The sequence below is a fragment of the Scyliorhinus torazame genome, chromosome 12 (assembly GCF_047496885.1).
Source record: "Scyliorhinus torazame isolate Kashiwa2021f chromosome 12, sScyTor2.1, whole genome shotgun sequence".
NCBI lineage: Eukaryota > Metazoa > Chordata > Chondrichthyes > Carcharhiniformes > Scyliorhinidae > Scyliorhinus > Scyliorhinus torazame.
The window spans coordinates 36,222,546-36,239,317 of record NC_092718.1 but is presented as its reverse complement, the minus strand read 5'-3'; the positions used below and the strand labels follow the sequence as shown (position 1 = coordinate 36,239,317).

General features: G+C 46.2%; 1 protein-coding gene across 1 annotated transcript in view; it reads right to left on the bottom strand.

Moving 5' to 3' along the window:
• LOC140387321 (phospholipid-transporting ATPase ID-like) overlaps positions 1–16,772 on the bottom strand; it is a 207,143-nt gene that overhangs the window by 99,806 nt on the left and 90,565 nt on the right. The window contains exons 9-13 of the mRNA XM_072470249.1: positions 8,431–8,589; positions 7,645–7,733; positions 5,544–5,740; positions 2,709–2,917; positions 973–1,016 (exon numbers count right to left, since the gene is read on the bottom strand). Of these exons, the coding sequence (XP_072326350.1) occupies positions 973–1,016; positions 2,709–2,917; positions 5,544–5,740; positions 7,645–7,733; positions 8,431–8,589 (698 nt within the window). The remainder of the gene's footprint in view (positions 1–972; positions 1,017–2,708; positions 2,918–5,543; positions 5,741–7,644; positions 7,734–8,430; positions 8,590–16,772) is intronic.

The following is a 16,772-nucleotide window of genomic DNA, read 5'->3' as shown; positions in this document are numbered from 1 at the left end:
TATTACACCAAGGTAGATAAAGTCAGAAGATGAAAAGTCTGCTGGTTTAGCACACTGGGCTATATCGCTGGCTTTGAAAGCAGACCAAGCAAGCCAGCAGCACGGTTCAATTCCCGTACCGGCCTCCCCGAACAAGCGCCAGAATGTGGCGACTAGGGGCTTTTCACAGTAACTTTATTGAAGCCTACTCGTGACAATAAGCGATTTTCATTTCATTTTTCATTTCAAAGAGGTAGGTTTTAAGAAGCATCTTAAGGAAGAAAGTGAGTTAGTGGAGTGTGGAGAAGTACAGGCAGGAAACTCCAGAGCTTTGCACCTGAGGTGTGATCACCTGCGGTGGAGCAATTGTAAATGAGACTGCAAAAGAGGCCAGAATAAGGGGTGCACTGATATCTTGGAGGGTTGTGGGGTTGAAGGAGATTGCAGAGAAAAGGAGGGGTGAAGTCATGCAGGGATTTAAAAACAAGGAGGAGAATTTTAATACCAAGATGTTGCTTGACCAGAAGCCAGTGTAGGATCAGTGAGCACAGGGGTGTGAAAGGGAAGGGGAGTTGCTGCAAATTAAGACATTGGCAACAGAGTTTTGGATGAACTCAAGTTTATGGAGGGCAAAATGTGGGAGACCAGCCAGGAGTGCGTTAGAATAAGTCTTTTTTTTAATAGAACCCCTACAGTGCAGAAGGAGGACATTCAGCTCATCGAGTCTGCACCGGCACTTGCTCCAATAGAGCACCCTACCTAGGTCCAATCCCCCACTCCTAGCCCCGTAACCTCATCTAAATTTTGGGCAAGAGTTTTGGGTTGAGGCCTGGTGTGGATGAACGTCGGGATGAAAAGGGCAGATCACTTCTTGAACAAAAGCTGGGCATGTGAAAATTTTTTTTTTTAGCACAATTGCATTGTTGCATCTCTCAGCTTGCAAACTTCTGGAAAACTCTAATCACCTTTTCATTAAGTTTCTAGTACCCTTACCTCAGATACTTCCATTTTATGTCCCAGCTCATCATAGACATCTCCTAGAAAATAATACAAAAAAAAAAATCATGAGAGTCTCCACTCATTATTTACAGGAAAAAAAATGATAACATGCAAAACCAGCGGGTTAACTGCGGGTGTACTAACTTTTAAGCTATTCCTGCTTTATGGCAGCTAGTGCAGTAAAAAAAGGAGGAGTCGTGACCTCCTTCAGAGTCAGAAGGATCTGACACTGTTAAGACTTTGGCACGAGGCCCCGGTGGAAGCTGCGCTACCTGGATAATTGACTCTGGCTACACCTCTCACTGCCTTGGGAAAGCGGGCAGCATAATCAAAGACCCCTCCCATCTGGGTTATTCTCTATTCCAACTTCTTCCATCCGGCAGAAGATACAAAAGTCTGAGAACAGGCACCAACAGATTCAAAAACAACTTGGACTGATCTTGCAATGCATCTTCTCTACAGTTGAAGCACTATATTCCATATGCTTCACCCGATGTCTATGTATTTACATAGTTATTTATTGTATGTCCTATGTTTTTCATGTATGGAGTGATCGGTCTGGACTGTACGCAGAACAATACTTCTCGCTGTACCTCAGTACAGGTGGCAATAAATTTAATCTAAATCTAATCTCGGCTGACCTCAGTCCAGAAAGATGGGCGAGACCGGCTCGGGAAATATGGCACTGGCAAGTGGATAGGTACAGAGTGGCAATCCGACACGGATTGCCACTCCGAGGAAGTTACTGCCACTGTCATCTTCCAGTTTGAATGTTCCTGGAGGTATGTCTTCTCTCTTCAATGGCGGGTTAGTGATGGCAACCAGACATGATGGCGAGATGCGTGCCATCAAGCCTCTACCGCCACAGATGATGGCGCAAAAGCCCCGGATACATTATTAATTGCATCGAGGTGGGATTTTCCCCTTACCTTCCACAACGGGAAACACTCCCCATCCCAGAGATGGCACTTAGTCCCAGATGTGAGAATTCTGTCCTGTGTCTAAACTTTACAGACCTGGAAGAATCCAGATTCAAGGTTTAATCCCCAGCCTGTGCTGATCGGAAATGGCAGCAGCAACCTTCAGTCATGAAGGATGCCTTTTTACTCCCACACCGGGAGTGTGCCTACAGGAATGCTGGGTAAAGGCAGGATCTGGCTACGCGAGGCTACACCCTTACATATTGGACAACTGATTGGCACTTACTCACATGTGAAGATGAACAAATAGAGAAAAAACAAATTCTCCTCGTAAGCATATATTGTGTAATAGATCAGATTATGTTTGCATATTTGATATCGGTGTACTATGTATACAGAACAAAGTCATTAAAATTTTAGAAATGGCATTTTATCATTGATATAAATCTCGAAGAGGGGTAAAGAGAGCCCTTTGTACTTCACGCGTCAGTATTTCATGAGGTGAGTTTTCTCACTGCCTAAAACATCATTTTCTTAGTCACAGGTCTCTTATCAGTTTTAGGTTTCACTTGTGGACCCCACTGTTGCTCTGATGCAGCCACGTTTGGAGCCTCTTCTGCAAAAATCACATCAACGATATCACAGGAAAGGTCCACCAGAAAAGGCAGCATCATTCAATTGCTCCACTTGATAATGAATCAAGGAAATGGAGGAATATTATAGTTGGGTTTGAGGCCTCACTTCTCTGACATTGCCATTGCTTTTGTACGGGTAAAGTGCAAATCATTTAAAAAACGGATAGAAACCTACCGTAGGCTTTCCCATTAATTGAGCACTTGTTGAAAATCATTATATTCTGCGTCAGTGTTCCCGTTTTGTCAGAAAATATATATTCTATTTGCCCCAGCTCTTCATTGAGGGTTGTGGTGCGTGCCTCGGCCGATGTGTTTTTGTTGGCGTAGTACATCTTCCGGTCCCAGTTTATGAAGTAGCTATGGCCAAGTCGAATGACCTCAACACTGAAATGGACACAAAGTAAAGAAATAATTGAGATCACCCGAAAAAAAAGAAGAAAATATTGCAACAAGGAAGAGTTGAAAACCAGACTGAAACGTCGAAACACAACAATGCAAATATCTGGAAGGATGTTTTTGTGTTGAAATTCAGGTCACTGTGGAACAGCAGTTCGAGGAATCTTCAAAGGCAATTATTTTTTAAAAAATCAGAAGTAGCTGAAGGAAAAATAGGATGCTGTTTGGCAACAAGTGTCCACGCCAGCTTGCTTTGAGGAAGCAATATCAAAGAAGGAACCAAATCAAATAAACATCCTCGTCTATGCCAAGAACAGCAGGGGGCTATCTCTGGTCTCTTGGCCAATATTCGTCCCTAAATCAACATTGCAGAATCAGATTATCTCGCCATTATCACAAAGTTGTTTTTAAAAAAAATTTAGATTACCCAATTATTTTTTCCAATTAAGGGACAATTTAGTGTGGCCAATCCACCAACTCTGCACATTTTTGGGTTGTGGGGGCGAAACCCACGCAGACACGGGGAGAATGTGCAAACTCCACACGGACAGTGATCCAGAGCCGGGATCGAACCAGGGACCTCAGCGCCGTGAGGCAGCTGTGCTAACCACTAGGCCACCGTGTTGCCCCCCCTTTATCACAAAGTTGTTGGTGAGAGTTTGTTGCGCCGTATTTCCTGCATTACAACAGTGATTCCGCTTCAAAAGTATTTCATTAGCTGTGTAAGGTTTGAGGGTTTTGAGGTACAAAACCCTTCCAACGAAAGAAAAACAATTTTAAGGGTGGAATTTTTAATTTCTAACTCTAGAGTCCTCAGTTGTGCTTGATCTACAAGGTACGAATGACTGGTATATGTGAATGAAGTAAAATGTAAATATACGGAACAAGAAGCAACGATACTCTATCCTCAAGGACCCAGGATTCATTGAATGTTTACAGCATAGCTTTCTTTTGTCTCAGGAGTATTCCATCGAAGCAATGGTAAAATTGTGCCAAGAAGGACATGAATTAACAAACGCTTATCCCCACTATTCGTTTGGGAATGGTCCAAATTCACCTCTTCCATTGGCAACAGAGTGCAAATCATCTCATGTCACGTCACCTTTGTAACCTCTGCTTTATGGGTTGTAAACTGAGACACAGTTCTATCACTTACTTTTTCAGATCCCAGAAGTTTACATTCCACTGCAAATAAATCACATTCTCATGTCCACATAGTTTAACCCAAGCTCCACATTTAATCCATAATGTCAGAAAGCAAAGGTTTCCTCTTCTACAGATCAATTAAAGCAATGCATGGTTTGTTTAAATATAAGGTGTTATCTTCATTTCACTCTATTGAACTGTTAAAGAACAAAGAACAATACAGCACAGGAATAGGCCTTTCGGCCCTCCAAGCCTGTACTGGTCATGGTCCCACACTTGGCCAAAACCCTCAGAACGTCCTAGTGCCGTATCCCTCTATATTATTCCTTCAAAGCAGAAAAATCTTTGAATTCAACCTTGGGAGTCATAATTTCATCAAGAATAGCTTCTCACAAGCTGTGTTCCTGTCCCCTAATTGTTAAAAACAGAATTTCAAACTGACCATTTAAAAAGTGGTTAACATTAAAGTTTATAGACATATGAGGAGTGGTTGAGGACTCTGGGTCTGTACACAATGGAGTTTAGAAGGATAGGGAGGGATGTTTCCACAAATAGGAAAAACTAGAATTCAAGGCCACAGCACAGGCTGAAGGGACAACCCTTTAAAACTGAGATGAGGAGGCATTTCTTCAGCCAGAGGGTGGTGACGATGTCGAACTCTTTGCTGCAGAAGGCTGTGGAGGCCAAATCACTGAGTGTCTTTAAGACAGAGATAGATAGTTTCCTGATTAATAAGGGGATCAGGGGTAATGGGGAGAAGGCAGGAGAATGGGGATGAGAAACATATCAGCCATGATTGAATGGCGGAGGATGGCACAGTGGCGCAGTGATTAGCACTGCTGCCTCACGGCGCCGAGGATCCATGTTCGATCCCGGCCCCGGGTCACTGTCCGTGTGGAGTTTGCGCATTCTCCCCGTGTCTGCATGGGTCTCCCCACATACAACCCAAAGATGTGAAGCGTAGGTGGATTGGCCATGCTAAATTGCCCCTTAAGTTTTAAAAAAATGATTGAATGGGGAGCGGACTCAATGAACCGAATGCCCTAATTCTGCTCCTATGTCTTATGGTCTGATTAGTCCATCCTGTTCAAAATCCCTGGAAATACAGTACTATTATCAAAATATTACAGCTATAAAGTACATAGAAATGTCCAGTGCTCGTGAACACCGTTATATAAATGGAAGTCCTTTTTTCTACCTATATCAATATGCCAATTTATATATTGCCATTTATTTAATATGCGCAGGCATTTTTTATCCACCATATCACACGCAAGGTCACACTTCTCGTATTTAATTATAGGCAATTTTCCTTCTGCCAAATGTCTTTCAGCTGATTGTTGGAGGAAATTGCCTTACGCAACTAATCTTAGGCTTTGGGATGCATCCACTACACTTCTCAATATGAAAAGCGAAGGGTCGAAGGAAAGCCTCCGTAAATCTTCCCCGTTGAGAATCAATGGCTCACCTGACATACAGAGAAATCGGCACAACAGTGTTCAGGATGATGATGTATGACCAGAAGCTTAGAAATCCCGAGAAAATCGCGTTTTTCATCCACTCGTCCCAGGGCAGGTAGATGTGGAAATGAAATCCGACTTCACTTTCCCAGATGGAATTTCCAATTCCTAAAATGATTCCCATACACACGAGGAAGCCGAAGATCTGAAGAGAGAATTGTTGTTGTCACAGAGGAGAACAGTGATGATATTTCCTTTACTTTATCACATTCTCACAGCAAGGCACTGGACTTTAAAATGTGGCAGCATTACCCCCCCCCCCCGTGACAAAAGATTATATCCCATCTATTGTTTTGTCAAGCATCTTTAGAAGAGCTACCCTCAAGCCTGCACCCTTCTCCCTGGTTGATGGCTGAGGAGACAACAGAAGGTAAAAAACACCTAGGAGCAGCTCCTTTATATTTAAATAAAGCCAATATTTAATTAAACATTATGAAAACTGGTTTACACTGAGTTTACAACATAGAAACATACAACAGGCCATCCAACCCAACTGTTCTATGTTACGCATGAGCCTCCTCCAACCCCTCTTTATCCAATGCTATCAGCAGTTTCTCATCTCGTTAGGGGCTGGTTTAGCACAGTGGGCTAAGACTGCTGGCTTGTAATGCAGAACAAGACCAGCAGCGTGGGTTCAATTCCCGTTCCAGCCTCCCTGAACAGGCGCCGGAATGTGGTGACTAGGAGCTTTTCACAGTAACTTCATTGAAGCCTACTCGTCACAATAAGCTATTATTATCATCGTGCGTATCTAGTCACCACCCCCCCACCAACCCTGTAAAAACATCCGTGCCATTTTCATGAGTTGAGGAGGGGCTTCTTCACCCAAAGGGTGGTGAATCTGTGGAATTCCCTGCCTAGTGAAGCAGTTGAGGCTACCTCGTTAAATGTTTTCAAGGCAAAGGTAGATAGATTTTTGAACAGTAAAGGAATAAAAGGTTATGGTGAGCAGGTGGGTAAGTGGAGCTGAGTCCACAAATAGATCAGCCATGATCTTATTGAATGGCGGAGCAGGCTTCAGGGGCTAGATTGCCTACTCCTGCTCCCAGTTCTTATGTTCTTCAACAACCTGATTCCAGAATATTGTATAATTACAGGATATTCAGGACTCAACCTCAATACCTGTGTTTACAGTGATGATTGATAAAGCTATTCATCGTCTCTGGTAACAACTACAACAGCAATTGTAGTGCCTGCAGAGTAATGAAACATCACTTTATTATTGAACCAAATTTATTCATGGATATTGTAGACACCCAACACATTACTATGAGTAATCCATCCAACATCATGGGCGGGACTGTCCCAGCCCTGCGCTGGGCCGGAGAATCCCGCGAACGGGCCACACCGCCCTGACGCTGGCACGCGATTCTCCGCAGTGCGGAGAATCGGCGCCATTGGTGCCAGGGTGGTTGGCGTGGCGCTGGTCGGGGGCCGCTTTACGTGGCCGGCCCGCTGATTCTTCGGCCCGGACGGGCCGACTGGCCGTAGGAAAAGAGCCGAGTCTCGTCGGCGCCGTTCTAACCTGCTCTGGGCCGGTGGGACCTCGGCGTGTAAGGGTCGGGTGGCAGCCTGTGGGGGGGGGGGGGGGGGGGGGGGGGGGAGAGGGGGGGGTCCGACACCGGGGGGGGGGGGGGGGGGTGCCCTTCGTGTGGCCTGGCCCGTGACCGGGACCCACCGATCGGCGGGCCGGCCTCTGGGCTGGGGGCCTCCTTTCCTACGCGCCGGCCCCTGTAGCCCTGCGCCATGTTGCGTCAGGGCTGGCACGTTGAAGGCGGCCATTGCGCATGCACGTGTTGGCTCTGGCACCACTGCGCATGTCCTTGTTGGCGCCGGCGCAACTGCGCATGCGCGAATCCCGTAGGGGCCAGAATTAGACATGGGAGCAGCCTGTTCATGCCGTCGTAAAACCTCATAGACGGCGGTTACAACGGCGTGGACAGTCTGCCGCGGGATTGGAGAATCCCTCCCCATGTTTCTAGTGTGCAACAGAAAGGGTACTCTGTAGCCTGGGATGACCAGTAATCACATTCTAGTTTATTCACTTACCCACAGGACCAACGTATTCATCAGCCGGTCTATACTGGTTCGTTTGAATTTGGTTCGGCCACTGTTCTGCATTAGCTTGGTATCAGGCCCTAGAATATAAAGACAAGGTTTGCTATCTATCACCGAATAAAATGGTGGCACAGTGGTCAGCACTGCCACCTCACAGTGCGAGGGACCCGGGTTCAATTCCGACCTCGGGTGGCTGTCTATGTGGAGTTTACAAGTTCTCCCCGTGTCTGCGTGGGTTTCCTCCGGGTGCTCCGGTTTCCTCCCACAGTCCAAAGATGTGCAGGTTATCAAGTGTTAGGTGGGCTGGCTGTGATAAATTGCCTCTTAGCGTCCAAAACGTTACAGGGATAATGGCTGGGTAGTAGGCCTATGTAGGGTGCTCTTTCGCAGAGTCGGTGTAGACTCGATGGGCTGAATGTCTGACTTTAGGCGTCAGCCTTCACTCAGTTGGTGGACCTCTTGCTTCCGAGTCAGAAGATGTAGGTACAAGTCCCCGTGCCCCCCCCCCCCCCCCCTCCCCCCCCGCCCCCGCGCCCCCAGTGTCCTGGCCAATGTTTATCCCTCATCTAAGGGCATTAGGGCAGATTATGTGGTCATTATCATGTCGTTGGTTATGGGAGCTTGCTTTTTGACTACACATCGGAAAGATCTTAACTGGCTATAAAGCACATTGGGGACGGTACCGAGTTGAAAAAGGCACTACAGAAAAGCAAGAGTTTTCTTTTTCTTTTTCATCAGACTATCGGGATTTTCAGTCCTTACTGCTCTTTGATTTACCTGCAAAGATCACCAGGCCAAAGCACCACTCGGTATTCCGTAGCACGCAGCCTCGAAGCAGCATCTTCTCATTATCGAGCGAATATTTTGTCTCCTTCCAAAATAGCGTCCCTGTGAATTTGTCCAATTTATTATTTGGAGGCTCGCAAATGATTTCCCCTGCCACAGCAAAAAGAGATAAACACATCAACACAAGGAGATTCACTCAATACATTAGTAAGTACTTTAACAATAGTCCAGGAAATGTTATTCGCTTCAAACATTTCGCTCATGTGCATCTAGCTCTACAATTTAGCAACATGGTAAGCATCTGACCAGCACAAATGTGAGCGTTCGCTCATTAAATAAATCACACTCCAACTGTGATTAACAGAACTATTCTCGCTTTGCATTATAATCGTTATTTTCTAATTCAAGCAGAGAAATTTGGTGTGAATTTTTTTGAATAAAATACAAAGTGATCCAACAATATTACTGCCTGGATGGAAGCAGCTCCATTAACATTCAAGAGGTTTGACACCATTGAAGACAAAGCAACCCCCGCATGATTGGCACCCGTTCCATCGCCTTTAGCATCCACTCCCTTCACCACGGATGCATGTCGGCCGCAGTATGCGCCATCTACAGGATGCACCCAGTAACTCACCAAAGCTCCTTGGACAGAAGCTTCCAAACCCATGACCTCTGCCACCTAGGGCACCAGGGCAGCTGATGCATGGGAGCACCACCACCTGCAAGTTCCCGTCCCAGCCACTCGCCATCCTGACTTGGAACCGCCTTGTCGTTCCTTCCCGGTCTCTGGGTCAAACTCCTGGAACTCCCATCCTAACAGCACTGTGGGTGTACCTACACTACAGGGACAACAGCGGTTCAAGAAGGCAGCTCACCACCACCATCTCGAGGGCAATTAGGGGTGGATAATTGCTGGACCAGCCAGTGATGTCTGTAATGATATATATATTGACTGGATGTAAAGAGTTAACAAGTTAATGATAATGCTTCTTACCACTAGAGGGAACCACAGAACATCACAAATATCATGTGACTTGGGAATTCTGGGATTAGATTAGAAAATGATTAGGAGTTAAGAGTTAGGAGAGAGCTGGAAGAGTGTCAGGCACAGAGAGCAGTTGTATACTTGAGTGTTATGTAAGTTAGAGATAGCATAGCTTTATATAATAACCTTCATATAATAACCTGTTTAGCACAGGGCTAAGTCGCTGGCTTTGAAAGCAGACCAAGGCAGGCCAGCAGCATGGTTCAATTCCTGTACCAGCCTCCCCGAACAGGCGCTGGAGTGTGGCGACTAGGGGCTTTTCATAGTAACTTCATTTGAAGCCCACTTGTGACAATAAGCGATTTTCATTTCATTTCATTTCTACTTTAGGAATGTGAACAAATCTTAGTCAGTCGTGTAATAAATTTATAGTTTTGTTCGTTAACAAAGCTTTGTGGTCTTTATTCAACACGACGCATCTGAAAGCAGAATAGAGAATACAACAATGTCCACATTCATGAAAGAATAAAAAACATGGCCCAGAGTTCTCCGGACGTTCGCTGGCAGCGGGATTCCCATTGACAGCGGTGGGAGTGCGCTGCCTTCCACCGAGAAAACACGGCTGGGGGGATGGGCGGGGGGGGGGGGGGGGGGGGGGGGTCAGAGAATCCCGCCCATGGATTTTTTGAATAATTTTATAATCCAGATCGATATCATGTGTGAAATTAAACACTCTTGTACTTTTCGCCAATATTAATATCATGCACTCATAAACCCAATATAATGCAACCACCTGCAAAGTAAAGGTCCCCTTAGTTTGACCAAATTCTGCAGCTTAACATCAGAAGAATGCCCCTTACTGTACTGACATTGTTTCATTACCTTATTCATTGTAGCTATTTGAATCAATAATTTCACTTGGCGACTGCTAATAGTTTCAGACACTTGTAGTTCTACAAGCCCACACTAGCTGTGGAGGGAACAGTTCTCCACTGCAATTTGTGCTTAAACTCTAACTTAATGATTTGCCTGCTGGTCCCAAGATACATATTAATACCTGGGTACCGGAAGATTGTTGCTTTGAAAATTTTGACGTAAACAATGGGCGCAATGCAGCAGACTTGAAGCTAAGTCCGGTTTGTCGGCGGCTGCAATGCCGAGATTCACCCAGCTATTCGCCGGTTTTATGGGCCTCGGAGTTTCTCCCTGTCAAGGCCACACTTTTGTGGATCTTGCCAATGTAGGAACGGCTACTCGCAGATCAGGAATCCATTTCCACCGGCGACCCCGATCTCTGCACCCCTCCTGCTTTCTGGACCCCCTCTTCACCACCACCACCACCCCCAACCTTCTTGTGGCCCCTGGCAGTGCCAGCCTGGCACCTTGACACTGCCACCCTAGCAGGATTCCCTGGTGGCGGGCACGTGCCAGGGTAATATCCTGCCATCTCTCGGACCACCCAGGTGGCTCTAATGTCCTGCGAATCCTACGTGAGCCCCAAATCGGGCTGGACGCTGGGCTGATCGTGAGTCACCTGACTCCACCCGCGATGCTGTCATGCGTGGTCTTCGTTGAGGAAAACCAGTGCTAAACGGCGCTTGGTCGAGGTCTCGCAGACGCGCTCGTTGACCCCTGGGCGCCATGTGAAAGTGACGCCTGGATATTTAAATGAGCCTCATGGTTATGCTGATCTGGATCATGCCCAATGAGGGCGAGATCTATATTGCATCGGGTGGAGTCAGGTGACTCGCGATCAGCCCAGCGCCCAGTCCAATTTGGGGCTGTCGTTGGATTCGCCCGTTGCGCCTGGCCCTGCTCCGGGCACAACGCCGTGGCTGAAGCCGCCAACACTTCCCACCGTCAGAATGCAGAGAATTTATAAACCATCACCCCTCTGGATGATAAATTTAGATTTAACAGAGGGTTCAAATTACCTGGTGATGTTTTAAGAGTAGATACAATTGGCAGAAATACATAATTAACAGACACAAAATAATCGGTAAAAGAATCTGGGGGCGGAGGGTGGTCAGCGAGGAGGGGAGAAGAATGAGAAGATTTTTTTAATGCTGGGAGACTTGATGTGGAATACACAGCCTGAAAGCGTGTTGAAGCACATTCAATAAGGTGTCAGCCGTGGCTCAGTTGGAAGAAGACTTGCCTCTGAAGATATCCCACCTTCCAAACCCGCATCCACTACCATCTAAAAGGTCAGGAGCAGCAGATACCTGGGAACACCATCACCTGGAGGTTCCCCTCCAAATCACTCACCATCCTGATTTGGAAATATATCGCCGTTCCTTCACTGTCACTGGGTCAAAATCCTGGAATTCCTCCCCTAACAGCACTGTGGGTGTACCTACACCACATGGACACATGGAAGGCAGCTCACATGAAGGACAATTAAAGGTGGACAAAGCAAAGCCCACCCCCCCAAGTGAATTTAGCAGAAAACACATGGGGCGGGATTCTCTCAGCCTGGGGACGGGCCAGAGAATCGCCACGAACGGCGTGAATCGCACCATGCCGTGATTCTCAGCTGCGTCATTGGCGCCGGTGTGGTCGGCACGGCGCCAGTGCTATTCTCGGCCCGGGATGGGCCGAGCGGTCGTAACAAAAAACCTGTGTCCCACCGCCGCCGTTCTAATCTGCTCTTAGCCAGCGGGACCTCGGCGTTGAAGAGTCGGGGTGCGGCCTCTGGGGGTGGAGGGGGTTTCGACCCGGGGGGGGGGGGGCCTCCGTTGTGGCCTGGCCCGCAATCGGGGCCCACCGATCAGCGGGCCGACCTCTCGGGCTGGGGGCCTCCTTTCTTGCACGCCGGCCCCTTTATCCCTACGCCATCATGCGTCGGGGCTGGCGCGGAGAAGAGCGCACTGCGCATGCGCGCGTTGGCGCCGGTGCCACTGTACATGCACAGACCCCCGCGGCGCCCAGTTCAATCGGGATCAGCAGCTTTAGCAGCGTGGGCCGCTCCAGTGCCGTGCTGGCCCCCTGTAGGGGCCAGAATTGCTGATCCTGAGGCCACGTTGACGCCGTCGAGAAACGCAACGGCGTTTCCGAAGGCGTCAACACTTAGCCTCAGGATCAGAGAATCCTGCCCAAGGTTCCAAGTTCAAGTCCCATTTCAGGGTTTAAGCACAAAAATCAAGGCTGGTGCGCCAGTGCAGTACTGAGGGAGCATTTCACTGTCCGAGGTGCTGTCTTTAGGATGAGATACAAAATAGAGGCCCGATTTGCTTCCATGGGTGGATGTGAGTGGATGTTAACGATCTCATGGCAGTGTTACAAAGAACAGCAAGGGAGTTATCCCTAGTGTCCTTGGCAATGTCAATGCCTCAATCAACATCCTAAGAACAGATTACTTGGCCATTGTGTGATGAATGTTGGATTTTAGCTATATTGGATTATAAGTACTTGATGAAATAAGGGTTAAAAAACTGGGTTAGAGTGTGTTTGACTGCTGCAGTCATGTTTTTTTCAAAAAGATCTTGGTTTGAAAGACAACAAAGCTTTAAGGCGCCTGAGGTGCAATTAGCCATCATAAAGAAACTTGGGCTAATGCAATTTTGTTTTGATTAAGGGGATTCCCTGGGGAGTTGATTCATTTTCAGCCTGGTGAGATTGTGTCATTGCTCGGTGGAGCTAAGGCATCAGGCTTTTTGAGGAAGCATTTCTGATCTGGCTGAAGGTGTGCACAGTGAAACAGTTCTGCTCTCACTGTGTAATTGAAAATATGGAAAGATGGCCATTGTTATTTATATTGTTATATTACTGTGTAAAAGATACACAATGTACTGTTGTGGTTGGCCAAAAATGTTGAATAAAATATTTTTTTTTTTTAAAAAGAAAATATGGAAAGATGTGTCATTTGAAACATGGAAGTCTGGCAATATCTGGTCTGAGAGAAACATGAAAGAATACAGGGAAAGATCCCACAAAGGGTTAACAGCAGCTGCCAGGGAAGGATTGTAAAATGCAGATATCCTTGGTCAAGCAGACTTAGCAAACAAGGCAAACAGGATTTTACCTTCATTGAAAGTAACTATCTTAGTTAACAGCTGGAAAAGAAAGGATGAGGTTCTAGGTGTGAACATTTGCTAATACCAGCTAATTAAAAAAAAATGGAGACTTTCAGTCTACGAGAAACATAATTCAAAGCCAAAATCAAAGTCAAAATTATGAGCTGGGGGCACAATTAGAAAATAAAACTATAGAAATGACAGGAATTAAAATTCACACCTCTATTGAAACCAAAGCATTTTGAACATCACAAAGGAAACAATGTAATCAGATCAATGAGATGAAGTCATGTCAAAATTAATACTTAGCTGGATTAGGAGGTTTAGATCAAAGATACTTTTTACAATCAAAGAAAATAAGAGTTACTTTGCAATAACGTCATAAAAACTTAATAACTGTTAGAAAGGGAATGTAAACCTAGAGACCAGGGCAACCAGAACCAGAACTCAGAGAGAGAGGGAGAGAGAGAGGGGGGAGAAGCAGAGTCAGATTACAGTCAGCTCGGCCATGGGAAAGAGACAGGGCAGAGCAGCCAAGCTAAAATAGCTAATACATCTAAGGAAGACTAGAATTTAAAGAGTAGGCAGATTCAGCTCAGAGTCACTTCAGGGACAGCCAGCAGAGTCAGCTCTCATAGCTCGGTACATGGGAAAGATAGGACACAGCAACTGAGCTAACCAGCGAATACATCTAAAGAAGACCAAACTTTAAAGAAGATTGATTGTCAAGTTGGGCCTGAAGGTCCCTTCAACCAACCAAAAGGATCCAGAAGCAAGATCTTTTTACCTTCCTGTAAAGACAGCAATTGCAGCTTTTAAAAGAAAAAATATAATAATAAAATAACTTAATTTAACCTGTAATAGTGGTTATTCCAAAGTCTACTTTACTTATTTAGCAATGCGGGACCCAGGATCGATGCTACTAAGTGGTAAGTAGATGAAATCTTCAGTGAAGGTATGGGTTATACCGGGAGATAACTTGAAAACATAGTTTGACCTGAATAGCACCCACTGAAGCTTGCATCGGAGTCGGGGAGTGAGAATCCCTGATCACCATTTCGAATGTCGGCCCTTTTTGGTATAGGGGGACTTCTACGAACAGTGGTGAGTTTTCAAAAACAACTGTTAGTTAGTTAAAAGGGGCTAACTGTATTTAAAGCAGTTCAGACTTGTCTGAGGACAAGGGGGAGCTGAAACAAGCCAGTTGAAAACCACTTTTGAAGACATCCAGCCAGAGTTTCTGCAGGGGTTTGGACCAGAGTCAGATCTGTGTTGTAAAGCCGTGTCAAGAAATCTCTTTCCCAAAGAATAACTCTGTAAAGCAAGAATTCTTCCATGCCATTGATATTTAAGGTGGATTGAGAGCCAAGATGGTCAATTTTCTTGTTGTTCAAGTGGGAATAAAGATAGCAAGTAAGGGTATTGCATTCACTGTATTGAGTAGTATTGTTTAAGACAGGAGTTTTCAGACTCAGGATCGCGACCCATGGAGGCTCTTGGAGCGATCGTGGGAAGAAGTGCTCACCGACTTCAATAGAATGCCAACCATGGGCACCCTTGATTGGCTGCGGTGCTCGAGGGAGCAGTGCGAGGCTGGGTGGGGGAGGGGGGGGGGGAGAAACAAGGGCTGTCAGTTGGCCAGGTAGATGCGTGATGCTAACGGTGGTGGCCCGAGCTTGGATCTCCGTGCTGGTGCTCATCCACTGCGCGCTGCTCGGCTTGTCCTACCCCACCGATCGGCAGTATGTGACCTGTGGTTAAGCTGCACATTGGCCGCTTGCACTCCCACAATGTGAAGTATGGGTTGGGAAGTGGTCAACAGTCTGTGCCTGGGGTGGATGAATCTAACAAAAGTAACAGCTACTGGACAGTGAGAGGGAAGCCAAGCCAGGTTTGCCAGCAAGGAATACCAATCAAACGAGGCCAGTTAGTACGGATGATGCACTTTGTGCCACCACCACTATGGAAACCAGGAAGCAAGTGCCTTTCGTGAGAATGGAGAAGGAGATGACATGGATGTTTGGATCGTGCAATACAGTGGAACTAGTAAGAAATATTGTGACATTGTGTGTGTATGTCTAAAGTCATCGATTGTAAAGTAAAAACAAGATTGTTTTTTTTTTAATGAAAATCGCTTATTGTCACAAGTAGGCTTCAATAAAGTTACTGTGAAAAACCCCAAGTCGCCACATTCCGGCACCTGGTCGGGGAGGCTGTTACGGGAATTGAACCGCTGGCCTGCCTTGGTCTGCTTTCAAAGCCAGCGATTTAGCCCTGTGCTAAACAGCCCCTTTCTATACTTGTTTAAATTTCTAAAGAAATGGGAATGAATATTGAAAACAAAGTTTGCGTGTAAATGTAAGGATGTGCATGTTCAACTGAAATTGCTTTAATTTTCAGTAGTAAAAAGTCATAAACTTGGAAAAATCAGGTGTTGGAAATCAAGTTTCACAGTCAAACAAAAAGATTGCCATCCGCAACCGGCTTTAAGTTGAGAATACAAATGATGTTGACTTTCCGCCAGAAGCGGCAACAGAGAGGTCACACGCCCGGCACGTACACTGACATCACACGCCCTGTACATCCGTGCTTTTGGCACAAAATTACAGAGGAGAGATTCCTCCGTTTTGTAGCTGACAGCAAGTAAGGCAACAGGACTGTGTGAAGAACAGAAGATGGATCATTTTGTAATAAGGAAGAGGAGACCAGGGACACAAACATGCCAGGATCCACAACTGAATCTGCTGGAGAGAGCTGCTCAGGAGTGTCCACGGTCGGACAAAGCAGTACTAAGGTTGGCGCTGTACAGAGCTCCAGGGCCCCTGGTGAACAACCCATTAAGAAGTAATCAAAATCAGGAACAAAGCAGCATGAAGATGATTTCTTGCGATATGGCATTGTTAATTTTGCTAATGCAAATCAGGATGCAAAGCCCATTTGTGTTATGTGCAGGGAAGTACTGGCAAAGAAAGGTTAAAATCCTCAAAACATCAAAGGCAGGGCAGCACGGTGGCACAGTGGTAGCACTGCAGTCTCACGGCGCCGAGGTTCCAGGTTCGATCCCGGCTCTGGGTCACTGTCCGTGTGGAGTTTGCACAATCTCCCCGTGTTTGCGTGGGTTTCGCCCCCACAACCCAAAGATGTGCAGGGTAGGTGGATTGAACATGCTAAATTGCCACTTAATTAGAAAAAGTGAATTGGGTACTCTAAATTTATTTTTTTAAATGTCAAAGGCATTTGAATTCTGAGCATGACGAATTCAAGGACAAATGTCTGGATTTTTCTCAAAGGGTGCAGGGAGCACTTAAATCATCAGCTGACGTCCTCAG